At 37.0% G+C, this 24,257-nt stretch overlaps 2 protein-coding genes across 4 annotated transcripts; both read right to left on the minus strand.

The window, feature by feature from the left end:
* Positions 1-3,798: 3,798 nt before the first annotated feature.
* LOC110872403 (60S ribosomal protein L27-3) lies at positions 3,799-4,433 on the minus strand. Its single transcript, XM_022121192.2, has one exon. The coding sequence runs from the start codon at positions 4,372-4,374 to the stop codon at positions 3,967-3,969; it is 408 nt and encodes a 135-aa protein (XP_021976884.1). The 5' UTR covers positions 4,375-4,433; the 3' UTR covers positions 3,799-3,966.
* Positions 4,434-5,036: 603 nt separating this feature from the next.
* LOC110872401 lies at positions 5,037-24,257 on the minus strand. 3 transcript variants are annotated; one of them, XM_022121189.2, is made up of 25 exons: positions 24,011-24,257; positions 22,326-22,510; positions 20,539-22,236; positions 20,199-20,274; positions 19,758-19,880; positions 19,394-19,649; positions 18,628-19,056; positions 18,340-18,525; positions 17,952-18,245; positions 14,851-15,498; positions 13,713-14,109; positions 13,470-13,612; positions 13,191-13,358; positions 12,869-13,084; positions 12,216-12,770; positions 12,072-12,131; positions 11,651-11,979; positions 10,646-11,075; positions 9,274-9,735; positions 8,146-8,262; positions 7,937-8,058; positions 7,175-7,847; positions 6,791-7,045; positions 6,434-6,616; positions 5,037-6,371 (listed from the first exon to the last, which is right to left on the minus strand). In XM_022121189.2, the coding sequence occupies exons 2-25, from the start codon at positions 22,498-22,500 to the stop codon at positions 5,280-5,282; spliced, it is 9,087 nt and encodes a 3,028-aa protein (XP_021976881.1). In that variant the 5' UTR covers positions 22,501-22,510; positions 24,011-24,257; the 3' UTR covers positions 5,037-5,279. The 3 variants fall into 3 exon arrangements, with proteins under 3 accessions (XP_021976881.1, XP_021976882.1, XP_021976883.1); XM_022121190.2 differs by having other exon boundaries at positions 5,071-6,371; positions 22,326-22,507; XM_022121191.2 differs by having other exon boundaries at positions 5,071-6,371; positions 20,539-22,233.

Raw genomic sequence — 24,257 nt, forward strand, 5'->3', positions numbered from 1 at the left:
TGAATAGATTTAATGAGTTCCCGTTTAGGGTATACAATCTTTTTATGTGTTGTTGATCAAGCGATTGCATCTCTTGAAACAAGATTTGAACAATACATCTTGTGCCAAAACCTATTCGGTTTCTTGTTTCCTCAAGAGTTGAAGAAACTTGATGATAATGATCTTTTGAAATGTTGTAATGTTCTTCATGTTGATGCGTTGAAGTATAAAGGAACATCGGATCTTGATGGTAAAGAACTTTACATGGAGTTGAAGTTGATGGAACCGTTTCTACCTAGTGAAAGTACCCCTATTGATGCTTTGAAATATGCGAAGAAAGCCGGTTATTTTCCTAATGCATTAATTGCACATACAGTCTTGTCAATGATTCCGGTTACGGTGGCATCTGCAGAAAGATTCTCAAAATTAAAGTTGTTGAAGTCCTACTACATGTCTTAAGAAAGACTTAATGGATTGACGTTGATTGCTATTGAGAAAGAGATATTAGATATTATGAATTATGAAGCGTTGATGAATGACTTTGCTTCAAAAATTGCTATGCGTTGATGAATTATGAAGAGATATTAGATTTATATGTAACTTTAGTTTCTTGGGACCCATTTGTATAACTTGAACATGGCCCTCACAAACCCAAGAGCTCTCGGAGATGAGCCTGAACGATTATATGAGAGATTTGTGAGATATTAGAAGATTTGCGATGATGGAGGCAAGGCTATGCGTTGGTCATTCAGGAGGGGAAAAGAGGAGTCTCCTCTTATTTTTATAAAAACACATCTTTTATATAAAATCTTGTACGCTTTTTATAAAAGTTTGCTGCCTTTTTTGGGAATTTTTACACCAATTTACCAAAAAAACTATATTACCCATCAAATATTATAAAATTTAGCAAATTAATATTTATATGAGGTGCTACATGACGTATCGCGTCTTAAAAATTGATTAAAATCTGTAACACACGAAATTTCCAACAACACATTTTTCCTGTTTAAATGAAACTTATAATATATTATTTTATGTTAATCCAAACATATTGACCACTTTCTAGACTTTTAAATTTAACCGTTGTCACCAACGCTCGTTCCGGTAATTTAACGCTAAGCTACAATTAACAGCATTACATAACCATCTTGCTGGCAGGTTGAATAATAAATACACACTTATTAATGACTTGAGTCGCTGTGTTTCCGAGTTTAATAAACGAAAGAAAAGAAAATGAATTAAAGAGAGAAAAGAAAAGAAAATTTTAATTAGCTAACTTGTTCCCGAGTTCGAAGGAAATGAAAAGAAAAGTAAGATTTTATGTATAAAAAACATTTTCCTTCCAAATTTAAGGATTTAAAATAGTTTTCCTTCATTTTCTCTCTATTTCTTTCCTTAAAAAACTCGAGAACACAATTTTTTTACATCCTTCCAAATCCTTTCTTTTCCTTCGATAGATAAAACTCGAGAACATAGTGTAATCAAAAGCTTGAAATTTCACGAACACAAGTTGAAAGGTACATTCAAAATGTCGATTCATGGTATTTCAATTTTAGAAACACGTGGTAGTTTTACGATGCATGTTCATGTTAGAGAAAATGTTTATGCATGAGTTTGGCTATTAGACTATCTCCAATGCTAAAGGCGTCCTTAGACGCCTTTAGCTGCCACGTCATCTGCCACATAATATCCTTACAAATCATTAAAAACCTCTATTTCATCCCCAACCCTACAAATATCCTTACCTTCTTTAATTTCCACCTCATCAACTACCAATTACACACAATATTTTAGGGTGAAAGGAGTGGTAGTCGCAAACTAAAAAATCAACCAATGAGAGTGTGCCATGTCAGAGTGGTAAACTATGTTTAAAAGTGTTGGCAATGGTTGGACACTTAGGTGAAGTGGTAAACTATTTTTTTTAAAAAAAGGAAAAATGTGTGATTGGTTGAGATTGGAATGGACCCCACCCCACACCATCCCCTTTCTCTCACACTACCATCTCTCTCTCATGATTCCCGAGCGGCATCCCTTCACCGCGTGATCAACGAAACCGCAGCGGCAAAGGGGTCGGCGGCGGTGTTGCCGCGCGGCAAAAGCCTTTGCCGACACCCTTTGCCGCACCACACCGGACACCCTTAATAAAACTTTTCTTTTTTTACTTTGGGCCTCCTACCTCATCACATAAACCAAGACAAACACATGCCCTTGTCCAAGGGCATCTCACCCAAGGGTCTCTAACGATGAATGAGCTTCAATGGTAAGGGCATCCAACAAGGGCTTGAATGCTTTGAATGCTTGATCTCTAAGGGCCCATTAGAGATAGCCTTATACTAAATGTTGTCGGTGCGCAACCAGCATACCGGTTAAATGTTTTCTCACATCAATTATTAATGGAACCGGTTATTGCCTGAGTTGTTCAAAACCAGATTAACCATCAACTCCATCATAGCTTCATGGGTGCCTAAAAATCTAATCTATATAACCAAACAGGTTATTTGCCGATCTGGTTAACCAAACTAATAGTTTTAAATAATAAAACCAAAAGAATTCAAATAAATACTAAATATATAATATAAACATAATAAACTTTTAACTTTCTATTTATTTTAAATTTTATGACTAACAAAACATAATTTTCTTAAAAAACATAGAATCTTACTCGTTGTCTTCTTAGTGTTTATTCTTCACCAGTTCTTACTTCAAATCTCCAAACCGGTTTATAACATAAGGTTACTTACTAACACAAACTCGTTCCTAGTAAATTTGTTACTAACCGGATACGATTGGAGTAACAGAATTTTTTATGCTCCTCTAGCGTCAAGAGGTGAACAAGAGAATTCATACACGTATAGGTGGCCGTATAATATACCTGGTATGATACAATAGAGGCATGTCCTTTCATCCCTGTTCTACTCTTTAACTAAATAAAATCACATAGTTCACCAATCGTATATCCTATCTTGGTTTTAAATTCCGTGATGCGCCCCAATGCATCTGTTCCAAAAACCTGATGCACGATGCGCAATGCGAGCGCATCCCCTATTCCCGTGTGCGATGCACTCTTTTATAAAGGCTAATTTCTTCACAAGTGCGATGCCGACTAAAAATTATTTATACATAACTTATAAAAAACATAAACTAAAAAAACTGACGTAATCAGAAGTCATGAGTTGTGCTTTTTATTTCAAATCAAGCATATTAAAACGTTTTTAGAACCACAAAAAGTGTTTGGGTATCACAATGGTACAAATCAAGCATGCTAAGATATTAATTGTTGGAAAAAACCTAACCCTTTTCATAAAATCTGAAAAAAGAATATAACAGACAATGATGCATGCTTCAGACAACATTATGCGATCAGTGCATTAAGCGAAATCAGCGGAAATAATCTCGCTTCATGTAAACGTAGCGCATCAGCTGTAACGACGCGCTCTCATCAGTGCATCGGCACGCATTATGCGCATTTTAAAACAAAGTATCCTATAAGACACCAAAACTCATATGTCAAAATCAAAGAACACTTCTTTCCTCTACATACTAGAGATAACAGCAAACTCTTAAACAGATTTCCTATCCGGACAGACTAATCCTAAGCATGGTTGTAGAAATCACTAATCGCTAGTCGGTCGGTGGGGACTAACGATTAATCAGGATTAATTGTAATTAATCGGCAAAAATCGAGATTAGTCGACGATTAACGGGGATTAATCAGCGCCTAGTCGGGATTTTTACAACCATGTAAGTGATCGGATTCCTATAAACTGATCATAATTAGGCAATTCTGCAATGTAGGCATCTGATCTATAACAAACTGAAAGCTAATAAATAAGCATGAATTAATCAAACTTAAGGCGAAAAACATGTAGTTCATAAGATTAATCCTCCAAAACTCATTCCAACTCGCAACAGATAACAAAAAACTACCGAAGTAAACAGAATCTATCATAACAATAATATAACCAAAAACAACACCTCATATCGCATTCAAAACCTGAGCTTCGAGAAAAACCACCGGTTCTTCCCTGTCTTAAACCGCTCTTCAAACCTAGCTTTCGTCTCCTTACACGCGGTCACTTTCTTATCACGCGACTGTAACGCATCAACCGTCACAACATCCTTCAGATCCACATCCAGCGTGTATCTCGTCGGCATAATATGGTTATAGTTCACCAGCTTAATAAACGCCTTCACACGCGACTTTTTCGCCGTCTTCTTCGCCGAATCCTTACGGATAACCTTCTTAGGGTATTTCGAGATTCCAGCGACCAGACAGTGGCCGTACGGACGGTCGCGAGTTCCGTCGTCGAACTGCTTGACGATGACGGCCTTCCGGCCAGCGAAACGGCCGCCGAGAACCACCACTGCTTTGTTTGGTTTTAGGAATTTCACCATTGTGGAGTTAGGGTTTTGTAACCGCCGCTGGTGACTGGTGAAATTAGGGTTTTGGAAATGGGGGAAGTGTGTGGTTTTATAAGGGGGAGTTGGTGGAATTACGAGATTGCCATTAGGTTTTTGCGTTAAGTGTGGTGGAGTTTGATTGTTTGGGCCCTTGTAGGTTGTTTGTGGTGCAGATGAGACCCTTGGAGTTTATAAGTTATTTAAATTAGGTCCCATACTTTGGTTTGAGACCCTTGAGTTTATATTCTAGGTTAAATAATAAGTTTTAGTTTTTACTTTTGATAGTTACAGATTCGATTCTTATATTTAGCAAGATTGTAACACGATTGGTCTTAATTGTGGATGCATGTTTGTTTTTAACGTTAAATCATCTCATATGATTTTTTTACAGAAGATAAAATCATCAATTTTCATTTCTTTTTAAACGGGATGGGCTTCCTTGTTTCTTTCTTTTGCTCAACTATGTTTACTTATTTTTCTTCTTTGTTTCTGTAGTGCAACATATAAGTCGTCTCTACTATTGCCTCAATTTGGTAAGTGCAATGGATGCGTATATTGTGAAGTATGTTTTGAAGAGTTTTGACATTTTTCTGTGTATTAGAAATGAGCATAATTGCTAGGAAATTACAGTAAACTGAAGTTTGCATCAAGCTAGAGACCCAAAGTAACTCAGCTTTTATTGCAAGGGTATTTATAGTGCATTGAAAAATGGTATATTCAACATCACTACTGATGTACACGATGTTTCTTAAACTTCCTCAAACTGATGTACAAAAAGAATTACACCAACCAAACACAACCCCTCAATCAAAAAAACACACGAAAACCAATCATCACAAAGATTTTGATCTATCTCCTATATCTGTGTTTGTCTTTTCCCGTCCCGGTTTACAACATCTTTACATAAGAGGAAGGTAGGCCCCGCCATGCCCTTTCCTCAACACAAGTGGCCCCCCATTGTCCGGGACTCGATCCAATGCTTTCAAGCAGCCCGCAATGACGTCAGCAAAGCCTGTGGCAACTGTCGCCAACTGCAACCTCAGCCGTAAATCCCTTGTCCTCTTTAACAAACATCTAAATGATCTCTCTAAATACTTGGCCCATTCTGCAGGTAATCCTCCACCTGTCAACCAAACAGAGAACTGCGACTGGTCCCCACGTGCTGCCACCTCAGCTCTGTAAAACCGCGCGATTTCCGCAAGCATGGTGGGGTGGAGAGGGAGGACTGCCACAAACTCCGCTACAAACTGCTCCGTAAGCTCGGGTTTCAACATTTGATTCCAAAGCACCAGGGCCCATTCACCGGGCTGGTTAAGCCCGTACGCTTCAGCAACAATTAGAGCTTCTTGAAAACGGGATTGTTCGACGAGAGCCCGTCGGGCATTAGTGGCGGATAAACTGAGCCACTGGAAGTCAGGCATACGGATCTGAAGTGAAACGAGAGACGCGCTTGCGCAAGCCGCTCGGGTTTTGTTGCCAGCATCAATGGAAGAATGAACTTCAGCAGCTTCAATGAAGTATCTCATAGATTCTAGGAGGTCTTCGGTATGATCCTTGTTGTTACGAGAGAACCACATGTGATACGATTGCTCAGCACGTGACTCCAGAAGGGAAGCGGTTTCGTGCTTCATATCAAAGTGGTTATACACCATGGCAAATGCATCAAGATCATTTGGGTTGAATTGCTTCAGTGATGTAAGAACAGCCATACGGAATCCTCTGACAGCCTGAGCGGTGCCAGTGTGGGTGTCGGTGACGGCTGAGTACTTCTGAAGAAGCAGTTCCAGCTGCCCGTTTTCGATAAGGATCCCGAGTATGAAATTAAGGGCATGGAAATTGCCGACACCAGTTATTAAACGAGCTAAACATGGGAAATCACCTTCGGAAACATACGCGTCTACTCTGGTCGCTGCTAAGGCCACAAGAACATCAACACCGTCAAGGCAAGCAGATGATTTGTAGAAGTGGTGTGAGAGAATAAGAAGCTCAACCTGAAAAGGAATGTATTAATATTTAAATAGATTAATTAATAATAATAAGATGATAATGTTACCTCACAGGCATGTGGAATTTCCTGTCCGGTAATCACTAAACGCATCAATGCGTGACCAATTTCTGATTCTGATGGACACAGCTCAGCCCACTTCAGGAAATCTGAAAATCTCCACAATAAAGGAGCAGGGCCTTCTTCCTTCTGAGAATCAATATATCCACCACGGTGTGCTGCTAATAAGCCCTGAAATTAATAACAAAACATCACGGGCCAATCTCACCTATTGAAACCCCCTAAACCATTTTATTTTTAAGAGCAAATGCCATTTTGCCACCTCTGCATCAAGTTACAACCTAGTATACTAATATAAGACTGAAGATATAAGACGAATGTATGAAATTAGCAAGCAAATTGCACCTTTAAAAAAGATTCTGCGAGAATCTGAGCAATACTAGCAGCTGGCATGGAATGAGTTTGAATTAAAAGATGTGCTTCCTCAAATGAATCTTGAGCTTTGAGAGATAGCAATTGTAGCAGTTCGATTGGCTGTTTATCAAATGCCTCTGAAAATGTGAGACCCAATACGTTTGCAGCCTTTACAACAGATATCAATCTCTTACACAATCCACGCCCTCTACCATCGACGAAAAAGGTCGTTAAACTCTCCAATACCTATAATTTCACAAAATTATTTGTAAATATCAGTGCCAAAGTGAAACATATATCTGTGTGTACCATCATTAATTTAAGTGTAAAACATTATCTCAGTGGTTATGAAGTACGAATAAAAAAAAACTGTACCTGCATGGGATCAACAAATTGATGGTCCGTTGGCAGGTTGTATGACTGAATCACAGAACGCACTTCATCATCTAACATGGAAATTGCTACTTTATTGCTAGGAGTTGAGATGGCAGCAAGCTTCAAAGCTGCATCTACAAGAGTGAATTCAGACGGAAAACGTGAAGGAGATAGCTTATGCTGGAGCTGTCTAGCAGCTGATATTTGTCCAAACTCCAACAGAGAAAGAACAGCCCTCTCCAGCTCAGCAGGCCCAATGCTTTCTTCCCACCTCGAAAAAGATACTTCTGTTGACTTTGAGTCAACTTCCAGATTATTAGGAACAGAAATATCTTCAGATTCAGAAACTTTTTCAGCATCAACAAAAGGCTTTCTTGATGACACTACGGCTTTAGCTCTACGTTTTGACTTTGTGCTAGTGGAAGTTGTTGATTCTATAACATGTGGGCTTCTGTGATGATCGTTCTTTGTCTTCATTGTGTTAATATGAGTGTCCATTTTTGATACGACACTTGCAGTATGGTCAACAATACTTGACCCCTTTCCATATCCAGCATCTCTACTGGTAGTGTTTAACGTTAACTCCCCTTCACTCTTAACCTGAGCTTCTGATTCTACCGCCAGGAGCCATACTCTAGTTTCAAGCTCCCTCAACAGATGCGACGGATAAACTCTAGAAGTCATTACAAAAATATTAAAAAACTTGAAAAATTAGTAAGATGTCAACTTGAAAAATATTAAAAAACTTGAAAAAATACGTACGGAGCAGATTGAGTTATCATCCCACTTAGCCACTGGAGAGAAAGAAGCAACAACTCATGGAGTTCTTTTGGTGGAAGATCTTTGTCTACCGCTTCTGCATGTTTCAAGAAAAATAATCCAGCCTACAACCGAAAAGACGTAACCTTTTTATAAACTACAAAAAATAAAAATTAAATAACTATTTACACACATCAAGCTCTGAACAGAACCTGTAATGGAGGAAAAGCATATCTGACAAAAAGCATCTGGCAGTGGCCCCACAAAGCAACTCTCTCTTCAGGTACATCCCAAAGAAACTCTTTCCACTCAGCCACCATTGATTCAGCCTATAAATGGAGATTTGCTTTTAGATAACACTAAAATGGTGCCCGCACGATGCGGCGGGAAACAGACATTGCCAGGGTGTGCATTGTTCATTTGGTTCGGTTATTATCCTCAACCGAAACAGAAGTCATCGATTAGTCTATTTTATTAACCAATCGGTTTTCAGTTAATCGGTTTGGTTTAGCCGGTTAGATTGACGGTTTTTTGTTTGATTCGTTTAATATACAAAACCAAACTTGGGCTAAAACTTTTGCTTAGAAATACATGAAATGGATGTGTATATACGCATAAATATGCGAAAAGGAAGTATAAATACATAAAATGGAGGTATAAAAAATACATGAACTGAAGGTATAAAAGCTAGAAATATATGAAAATATGAATGGTTCGGTTCGGTTAACTTTGGTTAAATGATGGTAAAAAAAATGGCAATTACCGGTTCTGGTTAATTTGGGTTTCGGTTGATCGGTTTTCAATTAATTCAGTTTTTGGTTGATTTCGGTTCGGTTTTGTCTGTTTTCAGTTCAGTTTTGGTTAACGCTTCAGTTATTGCTCACCCTTAGACACTATTAATCACGTAACATATCAATATTTTAATTAAAAAAAACTATAGCAATACTACACTCAAACTAAAGAGAATAAAATACTAGTTTTTATAGTGAAATTTAAAAAAAAATATTAGCTTCGTACAAAAAAGTTATGACCGTCTAAAAATCGTGGGGGTAGTTAGTTTTTTATAAGGGGATAAAGTGTAACTACTAACTAATTTTCTAAAATTTGTTAAAGATGAGGGATTAAAGTGTAATTAAGATGAGGGGCTTAAAATGTAATTAGTGTTTAAAAGACCATTTTACACTCATTTTAGGTTGTACCTTATGCATTAAAGCAAAAAGAGGTTCTTTAACTTTTGGGTATCTTAAAAAGCCATTGTGTTATGCATTATATACAGTATATAAGATTAATCTGTACATATAAAACCATGCAATATTGGAAAAAAAAATTTAACAGTAAACCTGTGTCTCAGTCACATGATGTGTAGCTGACTTCCATGGTCCACCACTAGCCTCCAACTGTTTGGCCCAATTGCGTGCCTGTTCCCAGTACCCATTTGTTTCTAGAGCGGTTAAAAGTGAAGCATCATCCAAAGATTCATTCCCAAGAAGTAAAACATCATCTTTGCGTAACAAAGGCTCTGCTAAACTGATTTTCCAATACAGCCTCCGGTAGTGCGACATTAAAGATCCACCGTCACCAAAATCGGTGGCGGATAATAGTTGCAATAAGCATCTTTTTTCGTAAGGTGATGGACATGTCATCAGCATTGCATCAGAAGCTTTTTCAGCAACCGAAACCAATGAACCACCAATTGGCCCATCTTTCGTTGAAGTTTGTATGCTGTTATGTTCTTCCTTGATTCTAGCAGAAAACGATCCTAGATGAGCAGACGCTTCTGTTAGACGCATCTGAGAGAAGGCCTGTATACCACAGATTGTTAAACTTTGACCCTATCGCTTATAATGGGTTTGGGATATGTTTTTATTTCTAATGTGTCAAACAGGTAAACTAAAAAAATAGCTTATAAAACAGACTAATCGGCTTAAAAGTCGTTTAACGTGTATGTTAAAGTACACAAACAACAACCACCATACCCTGTATATCCCACACACAGCGAGGCTATAAGTAGGGGTCAGGGGAGGGTGAGATGTAGGCAAAGTGGCAAACCTTACCTCTATCTTAAAGTACACATAGAGCCTTCTAAACCATGTTAGTAAAAAATATGATATTTAATAGAACAATAACGCTTGTAGTCATCTTTGCCACACTAACCGTTGAAAAAAAAGAGTAAAATGTCATTTTTGTCCCTGAGGTTTGACCACTTTTGTGACTTTCGTCCAAAGGTTTGTTTTTCTGCATCTAAAAGGTTTGAAATCTTGCCATTTTTCATCCAGCTCGTTAACTCCATCTATTTTTCTTCGTTAAGTCAGGGTTATTTCCGTCTTTTTTGTTAACTTAAAGGGCAATCAGGTCTTTTTCACTTTATGTACAAGCATTTAGCATTATGTACAAGTATTCAAAATACCCTTACTAAATAAAAAAACAAAATAATATATGTAAAAAGACGAAAATACCCCTGACTCAACAGAGAAAAATGGATGGAGTTAACGAGCCGGATGAAAATGGCAAGATTTCAAACCTTTTGGATCCAGATGCGAAAAAACAATCCTTTGGACAAAAGTTGCAAAACTGGCCAAACCTCAGGGACGAAAATGACATTTTTTACTCTAAATAAAATCAACAATTTTGGACAAAAAGTGTATTGGTTCAAGGCAGATGGCCTGCCCATTTTTCCACCTCTAAAATTAAAGTTCGAGTTTCAGAACTAACCTGAAGAGCACGGATGAAGGGCAATAGTGAACAAGATGGAAGGAACATTTCAAACGCTCTCAGCAAAGGAAGAAACAGACGTTGCTCACAGAGTACAGCAACCATTTTAGATAAAGAATTAAACACTTTATCAGATTCTGTTGAAACCTTATTCTCATCAGTGGTTTCTTTGCTTTCTCCCCCAAAAATGATTCCTTGATCAATGAATATGCTAGTGTTACTGGAAGCAGTAGATGCATCAGACCCCTTTGAAGTTAATGTATCATTGGGCCAAGACTCCATAAGCCGCCTTCGTTTGGGGTTCCTGCGGTTGTAATGAAGTGTTTGGGCTCTAGCAGTCACTGGCAATAAATTGTTAGCATCCACAGCTGCTGCAACGTTGCTAGATATTTGAGAAGCAATATCATTCACTTTGATGGATGTTATCTCCCTGTGAAGAAAACCAACAATACACATTTATTTTTATATGAATTCTATATAAAGCTTTAATCTAGGTCAATGCAGAGAATAAAGCAACAGAGATAAGAATACATTTTAGTATGATGAAAATTTTGAGTAAAACGCCATTTTCGTCCCTCAGAGGTTTGACCAGTTTTGCGACTTTCGTCCAAAGGTTTGTTTTTTCGCATCTGGATCCAAAAGGTTTGAAATCTTGCCATTTTCATCCGGCTCGTTAACTCCATCCATTTTTCAACATTAAGTCAGAGGTTTTTCCGTCTTTTTTGCTAACTTAAAGGGCAATTCGGTCTTTTTCACTTTATGTAAAAAGACCGAATACCCCCGAAAAAGGCCGAATTGCCCTTTAAGTTAAATAAGATGGAAATACCCCTGACTTAACGAAGAAAAATGGATGGAGTTAACAAGCCGGATGAAAATGACAAGATTTCAAACCTTTTGGATACAGATGCGGAAAAACAAACCTTTGGACGAAAGTTGCAAGACTTCCAAACTTCAGGGATGAAAATGGCATTTTACTCAAATTTTAGAAATACTTTTTGGGCTAACCTTGCTGCTGTTATCTCAAGCCAAACTGTTAGGCAGCATAATGCAGACACATCTGGAAAGCATGCGGCAACCATTGCTAAAACTGACCAGCATAAATCCTTTGCTTTTAACAAGAGGGTCTCTCCGGGATTTTTCTGCTTTTCACAATCAGCTATGATACCAAAGAGTTCAACTGGAATATAATTGTTATCCTCCAAAAAAGAAGATTCGTTCTTTTTATTTGTGGTATTGAAGTTTGAGGACGAAGGGGAGTTTTTCCTTGATTGCATGCCTTTGAGAACTGTTGTAATATGAACCTTTAGACAAGGATCACTGAACTCCTTTGAAGCCTGTAATACAACGTATATGGTTAAAGGAACGGTAACAATGTAACATAATTCATTATCGTAGCATACAATTACAATAACAACGAGAAGCCTACCACTTGGATCACCGTGTCAAAAGGATGTCCTTCAACCTGAGCCTCCGAGAGAAATCCAACCTAAAAACAAAAATGTCAGTTTATATTTTCGGAGACATAGTTAGATAACAATTCAAAAACACGTTAACATAGATAATAACGTACCCAGTCGTTGTCTTTAGCTAAAACCGCCAAATATTTCGTACTCATGGGTATCTGATGCATTTTACAAAATTCTGTTACCAAACTCCAATGCTGACTCGCAGCTTTCTGCTGTGCCCTCAAATCCGCTCCATCACCATTTCCGCTCATTAGCCAAGATCCACATGTTTCTCCACTAACCAATGACGGGAGACTTGCCTTCTCCAAATTCTGAAGAACAAGCACAAGTGCACGATTTGCTTGTTTACCGTTAGTGCTACTATCTTTATCTTTATCCTTTTCCCTCATTACACCGGTGTTGTAGTGTTTTAAATAGTATTCGGCCAACGCTCGAGCCATTGAACCGGTGATATCACCTTCGAGAAACGCAGAGCCCTTAAATGAAGGTTGCACAGAATTATCGGTGTGATCGATAGATTTAAAGAAAGAAGATATTCGCCTCAGGGCAGCAACATCCACTTGAAGCATACTAGGAGACAATCCACATAGCTCTAGAAGAAAAGCACAGGATGCCACTAACACTGAATCTTCAAAATGCATGACTGCAAGTGGCATGACCTGCACACAAATTGCCACCGGAAGATTATGTAATTTAAGTAAGTGAGAATAGTAGACTTGTTATACAGATGATATGAGTATTGAGTAGTGAATCTCACAGATGAAAGAAGAGATTCTTCCTCTGGTGTTATTGGAGAAAGTAGAGTATGAACATCGGATTGAATATTTGATTGACCGTTTACTGATGTATCTGAAGGCACTCTGCGTGTTTCATATTCCAATTTTAGCTTTTTAACTCTTAAAGATAGAAGATGCATAAAAGCTGCCAAGGCACGTCCACGATGCAGGTGATGCTCAAGCCCAAGTCTAGATCCCTGAAAGCGGTAAAAATGTGTGAAGGGTGAACATAAGAAACTGATTCTCAAGTGTCAAGTGACATGGTGAATCATAATTGAGATTCACATAACAAGTATGACTGACCTCTAATGAAGGACCGTATAATTCCTCAACATGCCTTTGAATAGCAGCTTCCCAAGATAATGTGGTAATCTTAATTTGCTCATTACCATTATCTACATAATCAACGTCTCGAAGGAGAAAAGATTCTTCCATTGGCATCCCCGGTACAGATTGCCAACCAAGAGGACCCTGCAGTATGTGAATTATGAGCAAACGTGTAACTTTCTCTGATAACTTTGTTAGAAAAACGCAGTGTTGCGTTTAATTCGAGATGAAAGGAGTAATAACAAGTGGCAAAACCTGCACATAAAGTTGAACAAGTCTCCGAACAGCCTTAGAGAACCATCCCGGGAGCATTTGTTCAAGTGAAGTATCAAGTCCAGCAGAGTAAAAGATATTGTCACGCCAGTTCAGATAGTCGGATAAATAAGAATTTCCAAAGACTGTAATTACAAATAATTGGAGTCAAGTAATATTTCAAAAATGATATATAGAGAAGAAGCAAACAAAATGAAATAAATACAAAAAGTCAAAAACACTTGCCTTTTGATCTGGAACTTAAATAATTGCAAGTTGGATCTTGTCCAAAACATGCTGCTACTAACGTGCGCCATAGTGTAGGATACCGTTGTATAGCTGGCCTAAGATTTTCTAACGTACACTGAGCTGAAGAGCTTCGGTTCCTATCCACACTACCAGTACTCAAGCAATCTTGAATAGGAACAGGTGCGTACATTAATGTGGCTATAGCTGCCATTTCACCTGCTCCTTCAGCAATGTCGTCAACTGTATGAATTATGTCATCGATTTCAACTGCACCAAGGGTATTTCCAGAAGCGAAATTGTGTGATGCAACGGCACGAGCGTTTGAGAATGATGCCTCGTATTCGCTCCCTTTGACCCTTGATAAAAGTAACCATTTTGCCCATTGACAATCTCCCTGCGTAGACATGATACACAATACATAAACATGGTAGTGTAAGCCTGTAAATGAACCGAACGAACACGAACAGAAGCATATTCGCGTCCGTTCATTTAACTTTAACCGAACACGAATACGAACATATAATCGAGCACATTTTTTGTTCATGTTCGTTTATTAAGAAAATGGGGCATGTTCATGTTCGTTTATGTTCGTTCGTTTAAAACATAAACAGTTCACGAACGTAAACGAACATAAACAGATAGATTTACACGAACATTATTTAACAAACGATAAACAACACAAATGAACATAACTAAACAAACATAAATGAACATAATTGACTAAACATAAACGAACATTAAATAATTTTTTATATGAATTAGTGATTGATTACGATATATTCCATTGCAAAACCCATTTTTATTACTAGAAAGCCCAATTACCAGTTACTTATGTTTATAAAAGTAGTTAGAAAGTTCCTTTAATGTTTAATATTATATAATATAACTACTTATGTATTTAAATTGAAACGAACATAAACGAATGACCATAAATAGATGTAAATAAACAAACATAAATGGACGGACACAAACGAACGTTACGAGCAAAACATGTGTTCGTTCGTTTATTAAATAAACGAACTTCCCGCCAACAAGTTCACGAACGCTTTATGAACGCCCGGTTCATTACAGGCATATATAATAGTGAGACAGTATAACAAAAACGAAAATGAAAGAAAATATAATGTGAACTTACAGCAGCTTCAAGAAGGGTAGAAACAAGATCAAGACCTATAGCCAACTTATGGTGATCAAGGTAAAGATCGAGTAGGTATGGCAAGTTAAGTTGAATACAATGGTGCAGAAAAAGCTTATGCAGACCCTGAAAAGAAGCATCACTGATGACATCATCAACGTTTATTAAATACAGCTCGGTTGACTCGTTTGTTGACTTCTCAGTAGGAAGAGATATATCACTGGAGTTCGTGACAAAGCCTGACCGCGCTAGAAGACATACTAATTCCTCAGTACCCTCCCAGAATTCTTTGAGAAATATGAATTTCTTTGCGAGTTGAGATTCCACAAGTGATTTCAACCATATGGAGGATGTATTAATGGATGGGAATCTTAGTATCTTAATATCTGGGACATCCGTGTACACAGCATCCAAATCTTGTATAGAATATATGTAGTTTCCGTAATCACCAAACTCACTTTTGATTCCAGCGGAAGTGCTTGGTATACCATCCAAACTGATTCGAAGATTTCCGTGTGATGATGAATATGACGGAATGATATCTATGAGTCTGGAAGCTTCCTCCCATTTACTGTGGGATATGTGGTACTCAAATTGTGACTCCCATGATACATTGAGATCCATAACCGAAAGTCGGTCTAGCACTATCTGTAAATGATAAACATATAAACTAATTTACTTGGATTAACGAACCAATTCATTACATCAAAAAAGGATTATACGCAAACAATGATTATTAGGGGTGTGCACGGTTCGGTTTTATGGTAAAACCGAAACCATAACCGAAAAGTTTGGTTTTCGATTTTTAAAAGTCGTTCGGTTTCGGTTTTTTTTTTCTGTTTTGGCAACGGGTCGGTTCGGTTTATCAGTTTTTTTCGGTTTTTTGAACAAATTTACATAAGATTCAGAAATAAAAAGTATAATCCAAGGTTTAAAAATCTTTCTAGATGTTTACATTTAAGTTATTATATTTAACATTTTAACCTGATTAATTAATATTGTTCACATAAACCCAACCTTCTAATCTATTTTTATTATTCTCCAAAGTTTTTATTAAGACATTTTCTTTTATAATACTTTAAAAATCATTTAATTTTAGTGTTAAACTAGTAATAAGACCCGCACGCGTTGCGGCGCGGATACTTCGCAAATATCAAACGGATTAGTCCAAGCGTCATGTGATGTGTTAACTATATGAAAATGCACGTTTTGACGTATCCGATTGAACTCAATGTATCCTATAGTTGCATTGTGATTGGATAAAAACGTAACGTAAATCGAATTTGTATCGTACAATCATAACGTATTATACGCGACCCGACTAACTCGAATTTATACCGTCAAGCCAAAAACTCTCGAGGGGGTCAAAGTGGCATTTACAAAGTTCATAAAAAGTTAAGTGGTTAAAAATTGCATTTCCTAAACTTAAGGGCTAAGAAAGGGTAAAGATAAAATTTGATAAAGTTTTGGGGTAAAAAGGAAACTATAACAAAGTTGGGGCTGAAAAGAAAACTACCACCAAGTTGGGGCGTCAAAAGCGAACTATTTGTAAAATGGAGTAGTAGTTTAGAGACTAAATTTGTCATTTTATGAAACTTTGAAGGTACCAAAGTCAAGGAGCTAAAATTGCAACATCGTGAAAGGTATGGGGAAGGGGGAGGCAAAGCCGGTGGGGTTTCCACCGACTTTGTCTTTTAAGAGTATTAGTAATTTTGTTATTTCTTGTAGGCAATGAATAAATCGTTTCAAAGATAAATAAACATGCTATTGTTTTTCATATGAATACTTAACATTCAAGATTAAATTAAAAATGCCTAAATCATTCAATATCTACAAATTCAATATGGGGCAATAGTCCTTGCGTTCTATTGGCCTAAATGGGCGGCCGAGTTAATAGTGCCAGGCAGCTGCCTGGCACTACTAGCTGCCTGACACTACTCTATTGACCCAACAAATTTACGAATTTATCCTGTTTTAAAATTATGGTTTTGCCCCCACTTAAAAATAAATTTACGCTTTTGCTCCCAGCTAAATATTTCTATTTTGCCCCCGGTTAAAAAATACGATTTTGCCCCGTTTCAATTTACAATTTTGCCATTAGTTTTTTTCCCTTAAAATTATGATTTTGCCATCAGTTCAAAATTATGTTTTTATCCCCACTTAAAAATAAATTCACGCTTTTGCTCCCAGCTAAAAATTCTAATTTTGCCCTCAGTTGAAAATTACGATTTTGCCCCGTATAAATTTATAATTTTGCCATTAGTTTTTTTTTTCTCACGGCCAAATTACGATTTTGCTCTCAACTTAAATTTACATTTTGCCCATCGTTTTTGTTTGTTTTCCTGGTGAAATTACAATTTTGCCCCCAGTGTAAAATTACAGTCATGCCGGCAGCTTCCTGGCACACCCCCATTGGTCTATTTAATTTACGATTTATCCCTGAATTAAAATTATGATTTCGCCCTCACTTAAAAGTTACGTTTTTTCCCATCGTTTTAGTTTTTTTAGCAAAACTATAAAGGTTTTTTGTTTTAATTGGTTTACTCAATTTAATTTTTTTTTCGTGTCAAGGAGCTGCCTAACACTGGCTCATTAGTCCTGAAAAATTACAGTTTTGCCCTGAGCCCAAAATTACGGTCTTATCATCGTTTTTTTTTCTAGCAAAATTATAGTAGTCTTTTTTTAATTGATTGAGAATTATTCGGTCATCGCCCCGCAACGCGGGCGGGGCATCCACTAGTTATATAACAAACGTTAAAAATTGAGGTTCGGTCCGGTTTTTTCGGTTTTCATAAAATGCAAAACCGTAAATTTCGGTTCGGTTTTTTTTTCGGTTGTTTGAGCGGTTCGGTTTTTTCGGTTCGGTTAAATCGTTTTTATTTTATTTATTTTTTTTGTTTAGGTCCAGGTTTTTTCGGTTTTCTGCTCACCCCTAATGATTACACGGCATTTGGTCTTAGCCTGATCCTTAGTGAAGGCCACTGTGTTTTTACTTTTCCTACCAAATTACTTTCTCAACCAAAACTAACCACTAAATCTAAGAGAATCTGTAAAACTCAATTCCTGGTGTAGCATGTTTAAAGAATAAGATACAAACTTACACGATCAATAATTCTCTGATCCCAAGCATCAGACCATACGGCAGCTGCAGCCCAGTAAGAATCATGGGTGTCATCATCATCATCAATAACGGAAACATCTGGATATTTGCTGACATGTCTCCATAAACCTAGCACAACCCCATCAAGTTCACCACACTCAATCGTAAGTTTATCGGATAGTGAATGCAACAAAGAAAGCTTGATTTCTTCTGGTGAATTAACATCACAAACTGCCATCAACTCCTTCTGTCTGGCACGGAATGTTCCGGAAAAGCTACTGCAAGGGTACACCCTCTTTCACAAAACAATCAAGTATTACGATTAGAATGAGGCAATTACAATATTACATAACTGGATAAAGGAAAATATAATTAAAGATGACAGATACCTCAATAAATGATATCCCTTCCAATATCTTTGACTCGTATGGTCCAAGATACCCATGAATTTTCATCACTTCGGTTATTTGCTTTCTGAGAGATCTCCTTACAGTGCCAAAAACCAATTGCCTCAGACAACTTTCCAGGTCCTCTCCAAGCTTTTGAAGTGTCGTCACACCAAGTTCGATTTCACCCTTTTGAGCATAACAGGTAATGAGCATTAGAGTTAACAAAAAAATAAAAGCCATTACAAAAACTATTTACATTTAGAATGTGGTAACTGGTATAAGAAGCACCTTAAGAAACAGATCATAAGCAATAGCCCTTCCAATATCACGAACTTTCTCAAAGGTATCATGAAGCTCTTGGTTGTCATCCCTTCCTTTTTGATTATGAAGATGCAATTTAAGGACCGCTAATGGAAGACGACCAGAAAGTAACGCGTCTTTCACGACTTCTTTTTGATCCAAATTATCTACATCCCAACGTCTAATCATATCCTTAGGATTTTCAAATGAAATGCCTCTCCTTCCAAGAAGACTTGTTTCTATTTGAGAAATAGATGCCCCCCCTAAGCTCTCCAGATCTGAATATGATCTAGAGTCAAGTGATTCCATCGATTTCAAAGCATGCCTTTCCTGCTCGTTTGTTTCAATTGATGAGACATTTGGATCGTCTTGTGATAGTTCTGAATCCACAAATTCCAGTGGCTTTAAACCATCCCCCTGTGACACCATCCATATGATTTCATAACTCGAGTAAATTAAAGAAATAATAACAGTAATAGTAATAAGAGTAAAATGCCATTTTCATCCTTGGGGTTTGGCCAGTTTTGCGATTTTCGTTCAAACGTTTGTTTTTTCGCATCTGGATCCAAACGGAGAAAGATGGATGGAGTTAACGAGCCGGATAAAGATGGCAAGATATTAAACCTTTTGGATCCAGATGCGGAAAAACAAACCTTTGGACAAAAGTCGCAAAACTGGCCAAACCTCAGGGACAAAAATGGCATTTTACTCTGATAACAACAACAACAACGATAATAATAATAATACAACATACCAATCGTGTAACAGATTTTTTAAATTTGGTAGCAAGACGACATTGCATGTTTCTTATAATCTCCAACAAGTGAGCCATTTCCTGAAGCCTTCTCAAATTTTCAGTTTCATTGTGTTCTTTATCTGCTAAAAGCAACGGATGAGAAGAATCTTTCATTCCTGAAATACTTGTTGACATAACCTCATTTTGCATATGCTGCAATGATCCATAGCTACGTATCATTTTGGTAGAAAAACGGGTGCCCAAAGACAAAAGCCTGAATCATAAACTTAAATAGCGTAAGACAATAAGATAAGAAAGAAAACTAGATAGCACTTCACGTCAACATAAAAAAGTGTATCAACCAGAGTAAAATGAATCATACCTTGATGCAGAAGATACATCATTATCATTTCCACCTTTGTTCAACATTAAATAAACGGCAGCAAAGACCAATCTCAGAATGCCTTCTTCTGCTAAGCTCACACCAGCGAGCAGCTCTAATGATCTGATTATCAATGAAAAAGAACATAATTATATTTCTATACAAACATGCATCTTGTAAATCAGCAATCAAGTATTTTCTATTATACTAAATTAGTTATAGACTTTGAGAAAATGTGATGCTGATGAAATAAAAGACACCTACTATGTATTACATTCTATTAGGTACTGCCAATAATAAAAGAAATAGAATTAGAAATGATCAGTTCCTCATTAGTATTAAAATGTATTTACATTTTGTAAAATGCTTGAGTCAATCAAAGAAACCAAAGATAAAGCAATAACATATGCAAGTGAGTAAATAGAAAGTTATAAATCTTACATCTCGATTTCCTGAAAGTTCAAGTAATCTAATGCAAGTTGCAAGCGACGAATCCGAGAAACCTTCAGGTCCCATCCTGACAGATATCAACAAAAATCTTAAGTTAAGATGATAAGTTCTATTTGGATGTTTTAGAAAGTGTAACTATGTGTCACATCGAGAACATAAACAATATGGCTAAATAATTTTAAACTAGAGCATATAACAATATAACTATTTGGTAAGCAGTCATGAATCATATCAATAATTTAGCTACAAAGAAGCATCCAAAGATATATAGGCTATAAATACATGATATTTCCATTAACAGAGAATATTATAATAAATAAATAAAAATTACCATTTTCCGAGCATAAATGATCTGCCTCTTCATGACCTTCATATAAAAGGACTCTATCTAAAACCTCCAATTTCCAAGTTGGCCAGGGCTGCTTCAATCCTTTTATTTCAATAAGATTTACACTTTGATCCGTTAAGCGGCAATTATTCTGGCGGAATCCAATGGCTTCAACAGGAATACAACCAGAAGCTACAGCGATTGAAGGGAGAACTACTGAAAGAGAATCTGCTGTCACCAAATAAAAACATCCATGAAACACGCAACCAACCGCATCAGCGATAGTTACTTCCCGACCTATATTTGATCCCGTATCATCATTCACAGCTGAGTTTAAATGCAAGTTGAAATGAATAATTCTATTTCTACGAAGACGGGTGATTCCAAATGGAGAAAGACATATAGCATCATCTTTGCTATATTTATCTGGAGGAAGAAATATACTTCGTAAGGTACTGTCGGTGGTCCTATGTCCCACTATCTGTGAAGCAGCAGAGAAACCGGTAATAACCGACTCATTATCTTCAATTTCATCCTTAGAAAGACTTCTTTCCGTTACAAATTTTATATTCGGAGAAAGATTATCGTATAGCCTTTGGTGGCTGATGTCAGCACCACCAACCTCCCAGCCAACCAATGTCCTGTACTTCAGTTGTTGAAATTGTGGCAGTGGTTTTTCAACTGTGTTATTTATTTCTGAAAGAAGATCACTCGCACGCGTTACGTAAACTATACCGTAATCATCAACTGCAGCCAACAATGAGGTACGCGAAGCAACAAGAAGTGTCCTAAACACACTTTTACCAACAATATCATTGTTTTGATAAGACAACTTTTCTAAAAGATTAACACATCCCATGTATTCACCAGTTATATCACCGAAAAAATGTATTTGGCCGGTAGAATTAAGGCATATAAGATATTTATCTAAAAATTTGAAGTCTGTCCATTGATCAACGGGAACCGTATATACATCCTCATCAAGCTTCACTGAGGTGATCCACTGTATGCCCCAGCTGACTATCTTACCAACAAGTACGTTTTTTCTCTGCTTTCTATCGGATTCATCAGCACATGTTAAAACAAACCCAATTAGGTCATGTGAATTGTTAACAAACACTCTACAACATTTGTATGAAATGTTTATTTCATTTTCATCCCCCTCAGGATCTAATTCAGTATTCTTGTTTAATATGAACCTCAGAAGTGTAGAATCATTTTCAAAAATGTTAAAGGAAACAACTTTAGTTGAGGATGGGAACTGTGACTTGTCGGGAAATCTGCTATAAAGTTTACCTTCAGTTTTGACTGTTTTGACCTTTGTAAGGAACGTTTTCAACCACTTTCTTGGTTCACCATTTTCAACATTATCATCATCCTTATCTAGATGCATTGCATCTCTTGAGGTAGATGGACCCCACTCGACCCATATCCCTTCGTCATCCTGACGATCTGGCGTAGGTTCAACAGACTCATAGCATTGACTCGGTTGACAAAATGCATGGACGGTCAACCCATGGTCTCCAACCACAAATAAAAGTTCTCTAAATGAAGCCCCCTCGTGATCATTATTTGAATCCTCACATATACCCCAAGCAAGTGAATTTATATCAGAAAGCATAGGATAGCTATTAGATCCTACAAGTGAATTTGTATCTACAGGATCGAAATTGATGTGATGATCATCCACCCTTACACCTGCTAAGAAAAGATTAACTCACATTTTCAAATTTACAAAAACCTGATTTGATCGTATCATAAGCATTAAACAATTAAGATAGGATGTTGACCTTTGACTAGAGGAAGAAGTAGAGCTTCATGGTGATATGAAAGTAACAATATAAGTTCTCTGGTTGGGGAAAGGAAAGCTTCACGGAACTGTGTCAAGTTCAATTGCAAACAAGAAGGTTCCCATTTGTGCAATTGCACAATAGCGGGGCCCTCTTCACCAAAGCTAGAAGTCATGTCGCGTCTACTAGAGAAGCAAAAGAGATAAACAAATTAAAAAAAAAAGAAGGGGATGTAGACCAGCCGACCAAGTTATGGTATTTCTTATGCGGTTATGCCTCCGAATGTTCAACAACAAATAAACAGTCGAAAGTCGTAACTTTACGGTAAAGGTGACCTCGGCAAAATATACCAAGCTTCTTCTATGTGAAATTTAGCAAAACCGTTTAAATTTGAAGAATTTAATTTTCAGATGTTCAAGTACAGCATATCTATCCTTTAGAACCGTTTATGGGTGCTAATACCTTCAGATGGAATGAATGGTTGAGGCTTAACTTTTTGGCCTTTTTTTTTCAAACATTAGAAAGTTGATTAAAACTGAAAGAATTGAGACAGCATGAGATAGTCAAACTGCATACAGCTGACACCCAACATAATTATGTTAAGGCTTAACGACTGTAGCATCAGACTTTCAACCTAAGAGGAGCTGAAGATTATTGATCCACTGACGAAACAATAAGGCATTAGTGATCAAACATTCAAACTGAAGGCCTTGGGTTGGATCCTACTGTGTTTTTTTGGTACCCCAGGGAGTACGTTACTGACTGGTCCCACAGCCAACATGAAAGAGGTAAATTATGTAAAGTGAAAACAAAGAACACGGGGCCATAATTTGATCCCTGGACCACCGCTTTATGTTGCATGTCCCTGAATCCTACTGTGTTACATTTGTTTCGAGCAAAAGTAAAAGGACATAACTGCAAACTTGGATTTAAATTTGCAGCTATCCGGTAAGGACATAACTTAATTACAAGATGTAACTCATATGTGATGGCCGTTAGTTTTATCTCTTATACACCACATCGGATATTAAAAATTAAAATGGATACCATTTTTCTTATCATGATAATATGATACGTTTATAAAACTAACAAACTGAACCAAGAGAAACATACAAGACATTTTAAGATAACTCGGTATAGATAATAAGGTCAATGGCTTCTGAATACCATTTTACACAAACATTGCCTAAAAATCATGCATGAAATGAAAGAAACGCAAAGCACAAACTGAAGTGGTTAAGATCTGGATTCTGGAAGATATATGACGTTTACTTCTACCGTAAGCATAGTATCATTTATTTGTTACTTTATTTACATAAATTCAACATAAGCTATGCAATAAAATACTCTCGTAAACTCAAATCTAACTGCAAACTGAAATAGCTAATCAATTATTTACATAAGTTCAATTCCTTCAATGCACTATCATACCTAATTAGGCAACATTAAACTAACAACAGCCTAAACAACACCAAACAGTCCATATATACACTAAATTCACCATCAACTACAAATCAACATCAATACTCAATCAAATAAAACCCTAGGTCACACATCTGACATCGAATTACACCTCTTTCCACAATTAAACGAATCAAACAGGTACTATCAAACTAACAAACGAATCGAAACAAACGAATATCATCATAATTCTGCAAAAACAAACTAGGTCAACAGATAGTTACCGTTCGTTCGAAGATGACGGATAGAAATCTCGTAATTGTGAACTGATGAGGCGAAAAGCTTATCCGAATAGGTGTGAACGTTGAATCGATGAGGATGTTCAATAGAATAGAGGATGATTCTGGATTTGAAAGCATGAATTGATATGTGATGGATGTTGATGATGATGACGACGATGCAGATGAAACTGGAATGATATAGTGGAGTCTGGAGTTGCAGAGCTACACGAATTTTGTTTTTGTTTTGATG

This window comes from Helianthus annuus, chromosome 8 (genome assembly GCF_002127325.2).
Source record: "Helianthus annuus cultivar XRQ/B chromosome 8, HanXRQr2.0-SUNRISE, whole genome shotgun sequence".
NCBI classification, from domain to species: domain Eukaryota; kingdom Viridiplantae; phylum Streptophyta; class Magnoliopsida; order Asterales; family Asteraceae; genus Helianthus; species Helianthus annuus.

What these genes read in the sequence shown, in the direction of transcription:
- LOC110872403 (XM_022121192.2), bottom strand. Translation starts at nt 4,374, where the DNA reads ATGGTGAAATTCCTAAAACCAAACAAAGCAGTGGTGGTTCTCGGCGGC.
- LOC110872401 (XM_022121189.2), bottom strand. Translation starts at nt 22,500, where the DNA reads ATGACTTCTAGCTTTGGTGAAGAGGGCCCCGCTATTGTGCAATTGCAC. An exon ending in AAGAATCTCTTCTTTCATCT is followed by an intron (nt 12,771 to 12,868) that starts GTGAGATTCACT and finishes ATTTGTGTGCAG; the next exon opens with GTCATGCCACTTGCAGTCAT. An exon ending in ATGCTTTTCCTCCATTACAG is followed by an intron (nt 8,059 to 8,145) that starts GTTCTGTTCAGA and finishes TTTCGGTTGTAG; the next exon opens with GCTGGATTATTTTTCTTGAA.